Genomic DNA, 15,796 nt, shown 5'->3' with positions numbered 1-15,796 from the left:
CTTGATATTACTTTTGTGCATGAAGAGCTCCTAAAATTTAGGTACTTAAGAAACTTATGCTATTGCTAATGGTATTGGTAAGCTCTGGATTAATGAAATATTATAGCTATTTCTCGTAACATTTTCTAACCAATTTGGTAAAATACAGTCAAATCAAAATCAAGAATATTGGATATTTCTTCCTCGTCTTTGATATATATATTTGTATATGGTTCCAAATTATGGTGGGATATCAGGATGTCGAGATAGGTGTTATCCCAAGTGTCGGGACGGGACCATCTCGCCATCGTCCCAGCATCTTGATTGGGGCATCTTGGACATCTTCTGTCCCAGGTTTTGGGATGGAGCTAGATGGCCGTGCATCCCATTCCACTAAAAAGCCGGGATGGTCCTACTCCATGGGATTTGAAACTTTGCATGCATATATATACATATATATACACATATAGATACACACATATACACACACATATACACACACATATATACACATATATGCGCACACACACACACATATATAGACACACACGTATATAATGTACATTTGATAATTTTGTCGAGGCTATTATAAGAAGTCTGGCCCTACTTTTGTTCCGATGGCCACTTACTTTCAACTTGATGGTGAAGAATGGAGCCTGTGGAGTTGCTTCATGCAAACAACTCTCACTCTCTCTTTATCTTTTCTCAAGTATAGGGATTTGGGTTAGCACTTGGATTGACGATTCTATTAACCAAGGTTTTAAATTCCATGGGATGGGGCTGTCCCAATTTTTCCACGGAACGGGATGCACCTCCATTGTCCTATGGGATAGGGGATGTCACAAGACATGCCATAGAAGATGCTGGGACAATGATGGGATGGTCCTATCTAGACACTTGGGATGGTACTTGTCTTGGTATCCTGCGGGATGTCCCGTCGGGACTTGAGTCCTTGTCATCAACATAATAGGAATGAAGGTAAGTAGTTAGCAGAGGTGCGTAGGGTGTCTCTCCAACCCTTGTGTTGAAGGCTTGAAGCCACAATGTAAGGCACCCATGGTCTCCCAATTAAAGCCCGCATTACCGTGGGAACCTTCTTCTAGGGATGGTGTTTTATGGGATGATTTTTATGTATGATTTCAATAAATTATGTCAGATTAGAATAAACTCAGTCCGGTCATTAGCTTAATCCCCAAAGGATCCTTGAAGATCCCTTAGATTGTTACTAAATGGTTCGTGTTACTACCTAAAACAACAAATAAATTAGCAATAATCATCTTCATTCTTAATTGCTAGGCTTAATGGATTATTTTGTTCCTTGTATTTTCCTACAATAAGAGAAACAACAACTACCGGAAAAACCATGCTTATCTTTTTCTTGGTTTCCTCCTTTAGCATCATTTTGTTGCTACATTTTTTTCCCAATCCTTTGGTTATATTTCTCCATACATCCAAATAAGCTCTTAAAAGAAATTAAGTCTTGGCTTCCAAAATATTAAGAGAAGAGTAATTTGATGATCAGGATAACTTATATTTCATGAAATATACAAATTTAGTTCTAATTTTTATGTAAACAAAAAACTATTTTGATTGTAAAATTCATAAAATATGGAATTTTCACATTTTATCATGGATACAAGCAAAAGCTTGTTATGTTGCATGAAATTTCTTGTTTTTGGAAAATTTTCTAGTGTTACCCTTGATTACCTATAAATGTTGTATAACCAAGTTAAGTATTATTATGATGCAAGCAATTATTATAGACGTTCCTACTAAAACTTGATTTTCTCAACATTCATGGTGTTGCCGAAGGTGACAAGCCACGAGGGGGGGGGGGTGAATTGGTTTCTTTTACTTTTAACTATCTTACTTGTGTTAAATGATGAGTTAGTAAACTTAAACAAATCACAATACAAACAACAAGAAGTATAGTGGTTCGGTGCTCTCCTTAGCACCTACGTCCACTCCCCAAGCGACCCCTTGGGAATTCACTATAATCCCGCGGATTACAGTTGGATTGTTTTCCGGGCTCACAATCCAAAAATCTTTACACTTTGGTTTTTCCGGGTTCACCAAAAACCTATGTTGGTTTTACGGGCTCACCAACGAACCTTTGTTGGTTTTACGGGCTCACCAACGAACCTTTACAATTGGTTTTCCGGGTTTACCAATCAACCTATTCCGTTGGTTTTGCGGGCTAACCAACCAACCTTTACAAGTAGTTTAACAAATAAAGAAAGAAGATTTAAACTCCTAGATGAGCAAATAAAACAATATAATCTACAAAGAAGAGTTTAGAAAGTATTTATCGCTTGTAGTGACTTCTCTCTTCTTTGTCAAGGATGCTTCACTCTTCAAGGGAGGATGGAGCTCTTGATAACTCTTTGAATCTGCTCAACCCCTTTCTTTGATTCTTGAATGAAGCACTTGGATGAAGAAGATTAGGGCACTTTCTCTTTCTTGTGTACTCTTTGATATTCTTTGGAAAAGCTGTTCTATCTGATGAATAGTGCCACTTTAAATAGTTTCCTACATCCATTGGACAAGCCCCAATGGTTAGAATTCAAAAACTAGCCGTTACTCACTGTTGGAAGGACAAAAAGTACATCTGCAGAACTAGCCGTTATGCTTCTGCCCGTGTTTGGGTCGGCTCAACCTGTCCTTGGGTCGACCCAACTTTCACTTGGGTCGACTCAAACTTTCCTGGGGTCGACCCTCTCAGAACCACAGAAACTTGCAATTCAGCCTTCCTTCACTTGGGTCGACCCAACCTTTCTTTGGGTCGACTCAAGGTTCAGTTGAGTCGACTCAACTTCTTCTTGGGTCGACCCTCTCAGGGTTTCCAGAGAACCTTTTCTGTCATCTGTTCTGTCTTGCCTTTGGGTCGACCCTCTCAGGGTTTGGGTCAACTCAAGCTTGGGTCGACTCAACTTCATCTTGGGTCGACCCTCTCAGTAAATCCAGAGAACCATTTTCTGAGTTGTTTGAGGATCTTGATGTTTGGGTCGACCCAACTCACTGTTCATTTGTGCCATTTTTGCAGAAGTGTGCCAAATGCTTTCTTGATGTGCCGGGGTCGACCCAATCATCCTTTGGGTCGACTCAATCCACACTTTGCTGCATCTCAAGGTTAGATTCTTTCAAATAAACAATGAAATGTATCTATATCAATTTATGCAAATATACTGAGAGTAATAGACTTATAAATGAAGTATCGATTTAACTTATAACATACTTTAGATAATTGCTTGTTAATCATCAAAGTAACACTATCATCCTCAATCTTCCCCTTTTTGATGATTACAAAATAAAGAGTATGAGCCTATTGATACTTATCTTAAAATCAATTTTTGAAAGGGCTTAACTTGCTGAATTTCAGCTTTTCATATATAAGAGTGAAGTCTCCCCCTATATCATTCAAATGTTGCCAATTTGACTTTTTGAATTGCTCCCCCTTTCATTTATAATTCATTAAAGATGAAACTCCAAAAGTTTGAGATAAAACATGAGTTTCAGGTTATGTATCGAGGTGTGAAAGGTGCGTGCCAAATTCTGAAATTCTATATGCCAAATTCTGAAATTTGATAGAAATTTTTGATTTGATCATTTTCATTGTTGCAAATTGCTCCTCCTTGGATGTATATGCTTTCCTATATGATTTTTAATTTGTTTTACAAGTTATTTCATTATTTCTCCTTCTTTCTTTACTTCTCCTCTTATCACTCTACCTTTACTTCTCCCCCTATTACTCTTTCTTTACTTCTCCCCCTTTTTGTTATCATCAAACAGATGCATGGGAAAAGACACAATAAATAACAAACATTCAAACTTCATTGATCAAAATAGGAACATTTTAGTACATTCATGCCCAAAAACAAAAACAAATACAATGTTCCTTAATCAAAGTTTAAAGATACATGATAAGAGCAAAATACATATGAGACTAGATATCTAGCCTAGGCTCTAAACAGAAATGCTAATATCAGCCTAGGGAGTATCTAATGGCTGGGATCTAGTCCTCATCCTCCTAGTGTACGTGGCGAGGGGAGGTCGAGCCTGGTGAGACTGTGTCTGGCGTGGAGCATGACGAGCTGGATGACTCTGTGCTGATATCTCTGACTCAGCAGCTTGTGGCACAGATGGTCCATGGGTCTCTCTCTCTCCGGAGTGCTCCTATCTGCTGCCTCAGATCACTGATCTCAGCAGACATGATGTCCAGTCGGCTCGTCAGCCCATCAGTAATAGTCCTTGCCTGAGCTGACATACTATCTAATCTGCTCGTCAGCCCGTCAGTGATAGTCCTCGCCTGAGCTGACATGATCTCAGTCATCCTACTCCAGAACTCATCTGTATCTCTCGGAGGAACAGATGACGATGGTCCAGCCTCTGAAGGTGCAGTAGGATGATCCATATGCTCCTCATCCTCAGGGATAGGGTCTCCATGATCTGGTGCATCACCCTCTGGTGCCTCACCCTGAATCCCTGCTCCAGTATTAATCCACTGCCCGTTCACTTTCTCATATCCCATGCGTATAAGTGTCCATGCAGTGTATGTGTCAGTATGAAGCAGACTCCTGGATGCCTCCCCCTCGACAGATATACCGTGCTGTCGAAAAATCAACGTGAGTATCATATCATAAGGTAGTGATACTCTGGAGTTGCAGATCACTTTCCTCATCTGCTTCAGTATCATGGGCGGGAGATTCAGGGGAATACCCTGAATAATATACTCCATCACTACTAGATCTCACTCTGTGATGAGATCGAATCTCTCGCTCTTTGGAAATAAAATTCTATTTATGATACTGAGCAATAATCTCATTTCAGCAGATAAAGAGCTTGCTATTACCTTTTCTGAGAAGTCAAAGTCCTCATTTTCCATAATCAACTGCAGAGCTCTCATCTTGTTTTCTGGCTTTTTCCGAGTGGCTCCTTCGCAGGGAAGATGAAGTAGCTCCCTTAAACTCTCCTCGGAAACTCGAACCCTAACTCCTCGAACTTCCGAAATAAGCCCTCCCATTCCAGTTTTAAGGAAGGCATAGAACTCCCGAACTAATCCGGGGTAGATCATCACATCTGGGGAGCAAAGATACTCCCAACCTTGCCTTTGGATCCATTCCCTCAACCTAAACCCTTCTTGATCAAAGAACTCGGAATGGATCCTTCTCCCCGTTGTAACCGGTCTCCCCGCAAATCTTGCAAGTATAACTGAGGGGGAAGGAGGTGGCTCCGCACGTGCCTCACGTTGTGGAGACACTGTAGATGGCTCCGTAGGTTGCCTTTCCTCACGTTGGATCCGTGAGACTCTTCCGGATCTCTTGGCTACGGCTCTTTTGGGTCCCATTTCTCCAAGATTTTAAGGTAATCTACTGTTTGGAGGAGTTTGGAGGAGTTTGGAGAGTGGGGATTAGAGTATTCAGAAGAGGACAAGGGCAAACAGTGCCCTAATAGTGCTCTCGGGTCCCCCTTTTAACAGTGGGGTCCCGACGTTGGGTCGACTCAAGAAATTTCTTGGGTCGACTCAACGTTGGGTCGACCCTATTCTGGGTTGGGTCGACCCAAGTGCAGAATTTTTCTTTTCTCTTCCTTTTTGCTTCTAAAAATTTTTCTTGCTTTCAATCCTTATAAATTCTTTCTGGGATAATGATACATGAGTAAGGAATCTATAGATAACAAGTTTGACTCATGTTTCATGGGTTTTTAGAAATTGGAGGAATGTATTATGAGACTACTTGCTCCCTTTTATATTTCTTCAATAAAAAGGATCACATATGCCTAATTTCCTCCTTAGCGTGCAGAATCTATCTTCACTCAAGGGTTTTGTAAATATGTCGGCTAATTGTTTTTCAGTGCATATATGTTCAATACATATGTTTCCATTTTGCACATGATCCCTAATAAAATGATACCTTATTTCTATGTGTTTGGCTTTAGAATGCTGAACTGGATTTTTAGTAAGATTGATGGCACTAGTGTTATCACATTTAATAGGAATATTATCTAGCTTAACTCCATAGTCCTCTAGTTGTTGCTTAAGCCATAGTACTTGAGCACAACAACTACCAGCAGCTATATATTCAGCTTCAGCTGTGAACAGTGCCACTGAATTCTGCTTTTTGCTAAACCATGATACTAAGTTATTTCCTAAGAATTGACATGTGTCACTTGTGCTCTTCCTATCTAATTTGCATCCGGCAAAATCAGCATCTGAATATGCAAGCAAATCTAGACAGGAGTCTCTTGAGTACCATAATCCTATATTGGTAGTTCCTCTTAAATATCTAAGGATTCTTTTAACAGCACTTAAATGTGACTCCTTAGGATCCGATTGGTATCTAGCACATATTCTTACACTAAATACGATATCGGGTCTACCAGCAGTAAGGTAGAGCAAGGATCCAATTAGTCCTCTATAGAGCTTAATATCAATACTCTTCCCTTTTTCATCTTTGTCTAGCTTTCTAGTAGGATTCATTGGAGTGCCTACTCCCTTATGATTTTCATTCCCAAACTTCTTTAGTATTTCCTTTGTATACTTAGTTTGATGAATGAAAATGCCTTCCTTAGTTTGTTTGATTTGTAATCCTAGAAAGAAGCTTAGTTCTCCCATCAAACTCATTTCGAATTCTCCATGCATTAAATCAGCAAATTCTTTGCACAGAGTATCATTTGTGGCACCAAAGATTATGTCATCTACATATATTTGAACCACTAATAGATTTTTGTCCTTTCTTTTGAGAAATAGTGTTTTATCTACATTTCCTCTACTAAAGTCATTATTAAGCAGAAATTTGCTTAATCGATCATACCAAGCCCTAGGAGCTTGCTTTAATCCATATAATGCCTTATGTAGTTTAAACACATGATTTGGCAATTTATGATTCTCAAAACCAGGAGGTTGTTCTACATATACTTCCTCCTCAATAAAACCATTTAAGAATGCGCTCTTCACATCCATTTGATACAATTTGAAATCCATGAAACATGCAAATCCTAGAAGTAATCTAATAGCCTCTAATCTAGCTACAGGAGCAAATGTTTCGTCAAAATCTATTCCTTCTTCTTGGTTGTATCCCTTAGCTACAAGTCTAGCCTTATTTCTTATAACTACTCCATTTTCATCTAATTTATTTCTAAATATCCATTTTGTTCCAATTACTGAGTTATGCTTTGGTCTTTCAGTTAATGTCCATACATTACTTCTTTTAAATTGATTTAATTCTTCTTGCATGGCATTTATCCAATTAGTATCTTTTTCAGCTTCTTCATAAGTCTTAGGTTCTAATTGTGAAACAAAAGCAAGATAATCATTTAAATTTCTAAGAGATGATCGAGTTCTTATCCCTTGAGATGGATCACCAATGATTAAGTCTTTAGGGTGTCCATATGCATACCTCCATTCCTTTGGCAAGTTTTGAGATTGTGGTGGCACGCAATCATCTCCCTTATCTTGAATTGGCACGTCATTAATATTCAACTTTTCAAAGTCAATAATTCCTGTATCATCATCAATAATATTTTCTTTCCTAGCAGACTCACTATCAGACTCATCAAATATAATATTGACTGACTCTTCCACTACTAGAGTTCTTTTATTGAATACTCTGTATGCCCTGCTAGATGTGGAGTATCCTAAGAAGATACCTTCATCTGACTTGGCATCAAATTTACTTAGATCCTTCTTGCCATTGTTTAAGATGAAACATCTACATCCAAATACTTTAAGATATTTAGCAGTTGGTTTCTTATTCTTCCAAAGTTCATAAGGAGTTTTCTTGGTTATTGGTCGTATCAAAACTCGATTTAGAATATGGCAAGCAGTGCTTATAGCTTCAGCCCAAAAGTACTTTGGAAGATTTGACTCACACAACATTGTGCGTGCCATTTCTGCCAATGTCCTATTTTTCCTTTCAACAACCCCATTTTGTTGAGGCGTTCTAGGTGCTGAAAATTGATGTGAAATACCATTTTTAGTACAAAATTCTTCGAAGTGTTGATTTTCAAATTCAGTACCATGATCACTTCGAATTGCTACTAAGGTGAGTTTCTTTTCATTTATGATATTATTATATAGTTTCAAGAATTCTGAAAATGCCTCATTCTTATGTGCCAAAAATGAAACCCATTTATATCTTGAAAAATCATCAACAATAACTAGTCCATACTTCTTCCCTCCTAGACTCGCAGTTCTAGTGGGTCCAAATAAATCCATGTGTATGAGTTCAAAAGGCCTAGTTGTTGATACTATATTCTTTGATTTGAAAGATGATTTAGTTTGTTTTTCCAACGAACATGGTCCACAGATTTTGTCTTTTTCAAAAATCAATTTTGGCACATCCTTTATCAATTCCTTCTTGACTAGTTTTGAGATTAATTCCATACTAGCATGTCCTAGTCTACGATGCCAAAGCCAACTTGTTTCATTTTTCTTTTCTTCATTAGTAATTAAGCATAATCCATTTTTCTTGCCTAAATCATGAAGATCTACCAAGTAAATATTTCTTTGTCTTTGTCCTACAAGTACAATGCTATTATCTTTAGGATTTGTGATTATGCATACAGATGCTTTAAATGTGACTTTAAACCCTTTATCACAAAATTGACTTATGCTAAGCAAATTATGTTTCAATTCCTTAACTAATAAGACATTTTCTATAAAAATAGATGGAGTAATGAAAATTTTATCCTTTCCAATGATATGCCCTTTACCATTGTCTCCATAGGTTACTACTCCACCCTTCTTTGATTCCAAGGTGACAAATTGATTTACGTCACCGGTCATGTGTCTTGAACAGCCGCTATCTAGATACCATCGTTTTTCCACTTTATCAGCTGCAAGACACCCCTGCAATCAAGATCAAGAAAGAGCTTTAGGTACCCAAACTATGTTAGGTCCTTTAGGGTTAGTACTTGATGTTCCTTTTGGAACCCAAACTTTCTTGAATTTAATCTTTTGATTATTACTTAATTTGTTTTGACTGGACTTTCTATAGTTACATTCATATGCTCTATGTCCTAATTTATTGCAGCAATGACAAGTAATATTTTCACTTTTAGCTTTTACAAAAATATTCTTTAAGAATTTTTGTTTCCTATTTGTTTTATATCCTAATCCAGCCTTATCATATACAGCTTTTTGACTATCAAGAATCATATTTAATTTGGTAGAACTAAGTGTAAATTTATCTACCAAGGATTTATATTTTTCAGCATCTTCTTTTAACTTGATATTTTCAGCAATTAGATTCTTGGTTTCATTTGTAAGTTTCCTACTTAATGTTTCATAGTTATGAGACAGTTTTAACTTATCTTTGATAAGAGATTGATTTTCTTCTTTTAGAACTTTATTTTTATTGATTAGTTTCTTATGTTCTTCCATGAGTTCTAAGAATGCATCATGTAATTCATCAACAGTAAAATCACAGTCAAGTTCAGAATCTACCTCATCGTCATTGGCCATATGACACATTTGGGCCGTCTCTTGATGATCTTCCTCTTCAGAACTTGACTCCTCACTTTCACTCCATTCAGCCATGAAGTTCTTCTTTTTCAGTTTTCTTGCCATCCATTTCAAATCTGGGCAATCTATCTTATAATGCCCGGGTTTGTTACACTCATAGCAAATAGGAGTTTCTTTTTCCTTTTCTTTGTCCTTACCCATTTCTTTGCTTGAGCTACCTTTGAGGAAGGGTTTCTTTTTATAAAATCTATTCTTACCTCTCATAAATTTTCTGAATTTTCTTCCAAGCATAGCCATCCCTTCTTCATCAAATTCCTCATCATCATCTGAATCTTCCGATTCAGTTTGTTGTTTAAGGGTGGTAGTCTTTAGGGCAATTGGCTTTCTTCTCTTGACCTCATCTTCCGAATTTTGCCTCATTGTCAACTCATGGGTCATGAGTGATCCTAGAAGTTCTTCTAATTGCAGCGTGTTGAGGTCCTTAGCTTCCTGAATTGCGGTTACCTTGGCCTCCCAAATTCTTGGTAGAGACCTGAGAATTTTTCGCACCAATTCAGAGTTAGTGTAAGACTTTCCTAAATTCTTAAGCCCATTTATAATTTCAGTAAAACGAGTAAACATATCAGTTATGGACTCAGTAGATTCTATTTTAAACAATTCATACTTGTGTACTAATATGTTTATTTTTGACTCCTTAACTTGATTGGTCCCTTCATGAGTGACCTCAAGTTTGTCCCAAATTTCTTTAGCAGAGATGCAAGTAGATATTCTATTAAATTCACTTACATCTAATGAGCAATAAAGTACATTAATAGCTTTTGCATTTAACTGTGCCAATCTTCTATCTCTTTCATTCCAATCCATTTCTGGTTTGGGTATGATAGTGCCCTCTATATTAAGTGTGGGTGTGTGAGGTCCTCTAGTAATGATATACCATAATTCATAGTCTAAAGCTTGAATGAATATCCTCATCCTAGCTTTCCAATATGTGTAGTTTGTGCCATTAAATAGAGGTGGTCTATTTGTGGATTGCCCCTCACTCATAGAACATCCCACTTGGGTTGTCATGATCTTTAACTCTTGATTGTGAGATCAATGAGTACTATTGGAGCACCTTGCTCTGATACCACTTGTTGCCCAAGGTGACAAGCCAAGAGGGGGGGTGAATTGGTTTCTTTTACTTTTAATTATCTTACTTGTGTTAAATGATGAGTTAGTAAACTTAAACAAATCACAATACAAACAACAAGAAGTATAGTGGTTTGGTGCTCTCCTTAGCACCTACGTCCACTCCCCAAGCGATTCCTTGGGAATTCACTATAATCCCGCGGATTACAGTTGGATTGTTTTCCGGGCTCACAATCCAAAAACCTTTACACTTTGGTTTTCCGGGTTCACCAAAAACCTATGTTGGTTTTACGGGCTCACTAACGAACCTTTGTTGGTTTTACGGGCTCACCAACGAACCTTTACAATTGGTTTTCCGGGTTCACCAATCAACCTATTCCGTTGGTTTTGCGGGCTAACCAACCAACCTTTACAAGTAGTTTAACAAATAAAGAAAGAAGATTTAAACTCCTAGATGAGCAAATAAAACAATATAATCTACAAAGAAGAGTTTAGAAAGTATTTATCGCTTGTAGTGACTTCTCTCTTCTTTGTCAAGGATGCTTCACTCTTCAAGGGAGGATGGAGCTCTTGATAACTCTTTGAATCTGCTCAACCCCTTTCTTTGATTCTTGAATGAAGCACTTGGATGAAGAAGATTAGGGCACTTTCTCTTTCTTGTGTACTCTTTGATATTCTTTGGAAAAGCTGTTCTATCTGATGAATAGTGCCACTTTAAATAGTTTCCTATATCCATTGGACAAGCCCCAATGGTTAGAATTCAAAAACTAGCCGTTACTCACTGTTGGAAGGACAAAAAGTACATCTGCAGAACTAGCCGTTATGCTTCTGCCCGTGTTTGGGTCGGCTCAACCTGTCCTTGGGTCGACCCAACTTTCACTTGGGTCGACTCAAACTTTCCTTGGGTCGACCCTCTCAGAACCACAGAAACTTGCAATTTAGCCTTCCTTCACTTGGGTCGATCCAACCTTTCTTTGGGTCGACTCAAGGTTCAGTTGGGTCGACTCAACTTCTTCTTGGGTCGACCCTCTCAGGGTTTCCAGAGAACCTTTTCTGTCATCTGTTCTGTCTTGCCTTTGGGTCGACCCTCTCAGGGTTTGGGTCGACTCAAGCTTGGGTCGACTCAACTTCATCTTGGGTCGACCCTCTCAGTAAATCCAGAGAACCATTTTCTGAGTTGTTTGAGGATCTTGATGTTTGGGTCGACTCATGCTTTCCTTGGGTCGACCCAACTCACTGTTCATTTGTGCCATTTTTGCAGAAGTGTGCCAAATGCTTTCTTGATGTGCCGGGGTCGACCCAATCATCCTTTGGGTCGACTCAATCCACACTTTGCTGCATCTCAAGGTTAGATTCTTTCAAATAAACAATGAAATGTATCTATATCAATTTATGCAAATATACTGAGAGTAATAGACTTATAAATGAAGTATCGATTTAACTTATAACATACTCTAGATAATTGCTTGTTAATCATCAAAATAACACTATCATCCTCACATGGTCATATGATGTCACTATAGTTTTATGTTGGCCATCAACCTACCGCAACCCTCCTTTTTTATATGGGCCTAAGACTAGCTATGTACAAAATATAGGCATAGTTGCTAAGAGGATTAAAGTAGATTGGATAAGTGCAGTAGGAATATTATGTGATTATAGAATACCTTCTAAGTTGAAGGACAAATTTTATAGGACAACCATACGACCAGCTATGATTTATGATACAGAATGTTGGATAGTTAGAAAACAATATATGCACCAAATTACTGTGGCCACAATAAGAATGTTGAGATGGATGTGTGATAATATAAGAAAAAATAAAATAAGAAATAAAATCATTCATAAAAAGGTGGAGGTAGCACCTATTGAGAACAAATTGATAAAGGATGTCACATAGATGGTTTGAACATATATAACAGAGGCCGAGAGATGCACTAGTATGAAGAAGTCATTTGATACATATAGAAAAAAGAGGGATAGAGGTAGATCGAAAATCAGATGGGATGAAGTAGTAAGGAAGGACTTGATATCTTAACGTCTCCTAGAAAGTACGGTCCTTGATTGAGCGGAATGAATGAAAAGTATTCATATAGCTGACCCTAACTAGTTTGGGACAAAGGCTTAGTTGAGTTGAGTTTTCCTACTAAGACATCATGTCTTTGTGCTTGTTTTAATTTTAAAAATGAGAGCTTATACTTGATGATAACCTTGGTTAGTTTTAGTAATTTTAAATCATGAATCTATTATTCTATATGAAGTTCAATACTTGAATAAATCTAAATCATGATAAATATGCTCAAAGTAACCTAAAATTTTATTTTATGTTGGTACATTAGTGATTTCTGTTTAAAACATTACTTGAGCATTGCTCTTCGTAATTATTTTTTGGCTTGTTAAACAATTCTTATTTGAGATGATACCTTAAAAACAAGCTTAAGATGTCATAGCTATTATGCTTTACAAATGACATGCAAATCCTAATATTTAAGGTTCGCAATCTTCGTACTAGATTTGGTACTGGTACCATGCTGGTATAGAGTTGGCACACCTAATACAAGGGTTGGTTTACCGAGACTAGGTACACCTTTTGTACCAAGTCTCTATTCGATACTGGTATGATGCGGTGCGCCTGCTAGTGAGTGGTACGCATTAGTATGGTGAACCTTGTAGTATTTGTTATAAATGAGCAATTTCTGCCCTTTTTTGGACATTTCTTTAGTTCTTTCAATCCAGACATCATTTTATCTAGATTAGATGGATAATGGGGCTGCAAGAAGATTCAAAAGCATTGCAGCATTATGTTCTATAGGTATTTGAAATAAAGTTTTTGACATGGATTTGTCTATCTAATCTCATAGGATATAAATCGTCTTATATTGGATTGCTTAGAAATAATAAAATAATATATTGTGATCTAAGTATGATTTTTGTAAACATCATGTTCTCTAGAAAATAATTTAGTTCAAAGTTCAAAAACAATGAAATTGTACGTCTAAATCTCTAGAACAATTTAACATAATTTAAAGTGATGAATAGTTTGTTTCTTCCTACTTTATTTTTTTAAATTTAATTGATTTTCTTTTTATATTGTTAACCAAAATCATTTAGAACTAGCCGAAATCATCCAAACTGTGGAAACTGCCCAAATCAAAACTTATCTACCCTGGCTGATTTTGAAACTAAAACCAACCTTTTAAAGCTTGAAGCCTTGAACCAAGGTTTGCAATCTCATACCGTACTTCATAGTATGGGAAGTACCTTATTGTATTGGTACTTGGTAGGGTATATAGAGACTCGGTATGTCCTCCATATCAAGTGCAGTACCAAGTTTATGTACCATTTCGACATTTGGTACGGTTTGTAGTTTTGTACTAGTTAGGTACCAGTACAAGGCCACTACTGAGATTGCAAACCTTGCTGCAACCCCATGTTATTGACAGACATGTCTTTTTCTTCCTCTAGTTTTAATCTTTTCTATTTATTTTGACAATGAAATGGAAAGTAAGAGCATGATTGAGAGTCTAAAGATTTTTGGTTTTGACTTGATCGTCTACTGGAGTACTAGACATGACTTATGTCACTTAGTGTATGAGGTCAGTTAGGTGTTGATTTGATACCAAATAATGAGAAAAACTAAAGGGAGATATCCAAGGAGATGGGAGAAGGGGAAGAAAAAGAAAAAAAGAGGGAAAGCAAGAAATGGAGAAAAATTTCACTTTGGTACTCAAACTTTATTCTACTTTCGTCTTTCAATTTTCAATGTCCACAAAGTCATTCTGAAGAATCCTGAACTTCATTAATTAACTTAAGCGACTGATTCTAACGCAAAAGTTACCAAAATAAGACTTAAAACGTGACTAGACTCAAATCCGGCATCAATGGCAAAACTGTGTAACCAATCAATGAAAAATCATAATTCATCCACTTCAAAGCCTTCTCACTTGCTGCAGATTTAGAATAACTACTTCGCAGTTTCTAGGACTTGGTTTTCTAATTGTGATTGCATTAGGGTTTAGGTTTCTTCTGAAGATATTTTTGGGTTCCTCATGTTTAGAATCTTTGTTTGCATCACTAATCTTGTTCTTCTTTCATCATTTGCATGACATGTTTGCGACTATCTTGATTCAGCCACACTGTTTGTAGCTTTTCTTGGTTTTACGTATTTTTTGTTTCGCACTTGTTTCACATGTTCACTATCTGTTGCATCATTGTAGATTGTCCTAGTGTTTTAGTCTGGGACTTTGTTGTTTTATAGATTGTCCTAGTTCTGTGTCAGACAATTTGGCTTAGACCTTACCTTGGCATGGTACCTTATTGTCATGGAGTGCACTTGCTGCTGCCTTGTAAGTGTTGCATATCAAGTTCATGTTAGTACAGTGCCATATTCCAGACATCACTTTGTTATCTGTCTCTGGTTTTGTGCCATGGCTGCAGCTTGAGCCTAACTTGCAATTTTACGTGTCTATGATTGCTCTTCCTCAGTTTCCAGACTTCCATCATTTTCTTTGGATGCCTGTAGTTAGACAACTTCTTGATTGCCTGGCATTCGTTGATGGTTCAATTCCTCCTTGCTGTGTTTCGTGAACAATTTTCTCCTCATTACTGAATCACATATGCAAAATTCTACTGTTCTAGCATCTTTTGCTTGTGATGCTGCATTATTTTACCATGCCAGTTTATGCTGGTGTAAGTTGACTTTGCCAACCAACCGTATTCAAATTCATCAACCAACAGACCTGCTACTAGGATCCACCTTTTTCTGCACTTATTATCATTGGGATTTCATTCTAGGCAGATTTATTGGCCAATAAAACTGTAATTCTAGATCTTGTGTCTGGCTCGCCTCCTATTGCACTTTCTTAGTTATAGACACAGTATTGTTCTTCCTTTAGCAATTGTCGTTTTGGCACTTGCGCGTGTATTTTACCACTAAATTCCATTACTACCACTTGGACTATCAGTTGTAAACTGTTCAATTACTGAAATAATCTTATGCTGTCCATGATGCTTTTTTCTTTTTTAATGTATTCATTGTATAAGTATGTACATAAGTTTAGACATATACATCCCCAGTCCCTTAGTGGTCGTGTACTCACCATGTGGTGTGCATGTGCATGTGCATGTCTGTAGGTGCTTGTGCATGCGTGCAGGGGGTGGTGATCTGCATTGCCTTGCATGTGCTGACGTGTGTTTATGTTTGTGCATATGGTTGCTCATGTGCTTGCT

General features: G+C 37.4%; 1 protein-coding gene across 1 annotated transcript in view; it reads left to right on the top strand.

Annotated features, from left to right (window-relative positions):
- Window positions 1–15,796, top strand: part of LOC103710401 (actin-related protein 9) — a 58,058-nt gene that overhangs the window by 6,380 nt on the left and 35,882 nt on the right. Inside the window, exon 7 of the mRNA XM_039126744.1 lies at window positions 3,496–3,517. Within this exon, the coding sequence (XP_038982672.1) occupies window positions 3,496–3,517 (22 nt within the window). The remainder of the gene's footprint in view (window positions 1–3,495; window positions 3,518–15,796) is intronic.

The sequence above is a fragment of the Phoenix dactylifera genome, chromosome 5, assembly GCF_009389715.1.
Source record: "Phoenix dactylifera cultivar Barhee BC4 chromosome 5, palm_55x_up_171113_PBpolish2nd_filt_p, whole genome shotgun sequence".
In the NCBI taxonomy this organism is placed as follows: domain Eukaryota; kingdom Viridiplantae; phylum Streptophyta; class Magnoliopsida; order Arecales; family Arecaceae; genus Phoenix; species Phoenix dactylifera.
The sequence above is the reverse complement of the archived record's forward strand: the minus strand, read 5'-3'. Positions and strand labels throughout refer to the sequence as shown.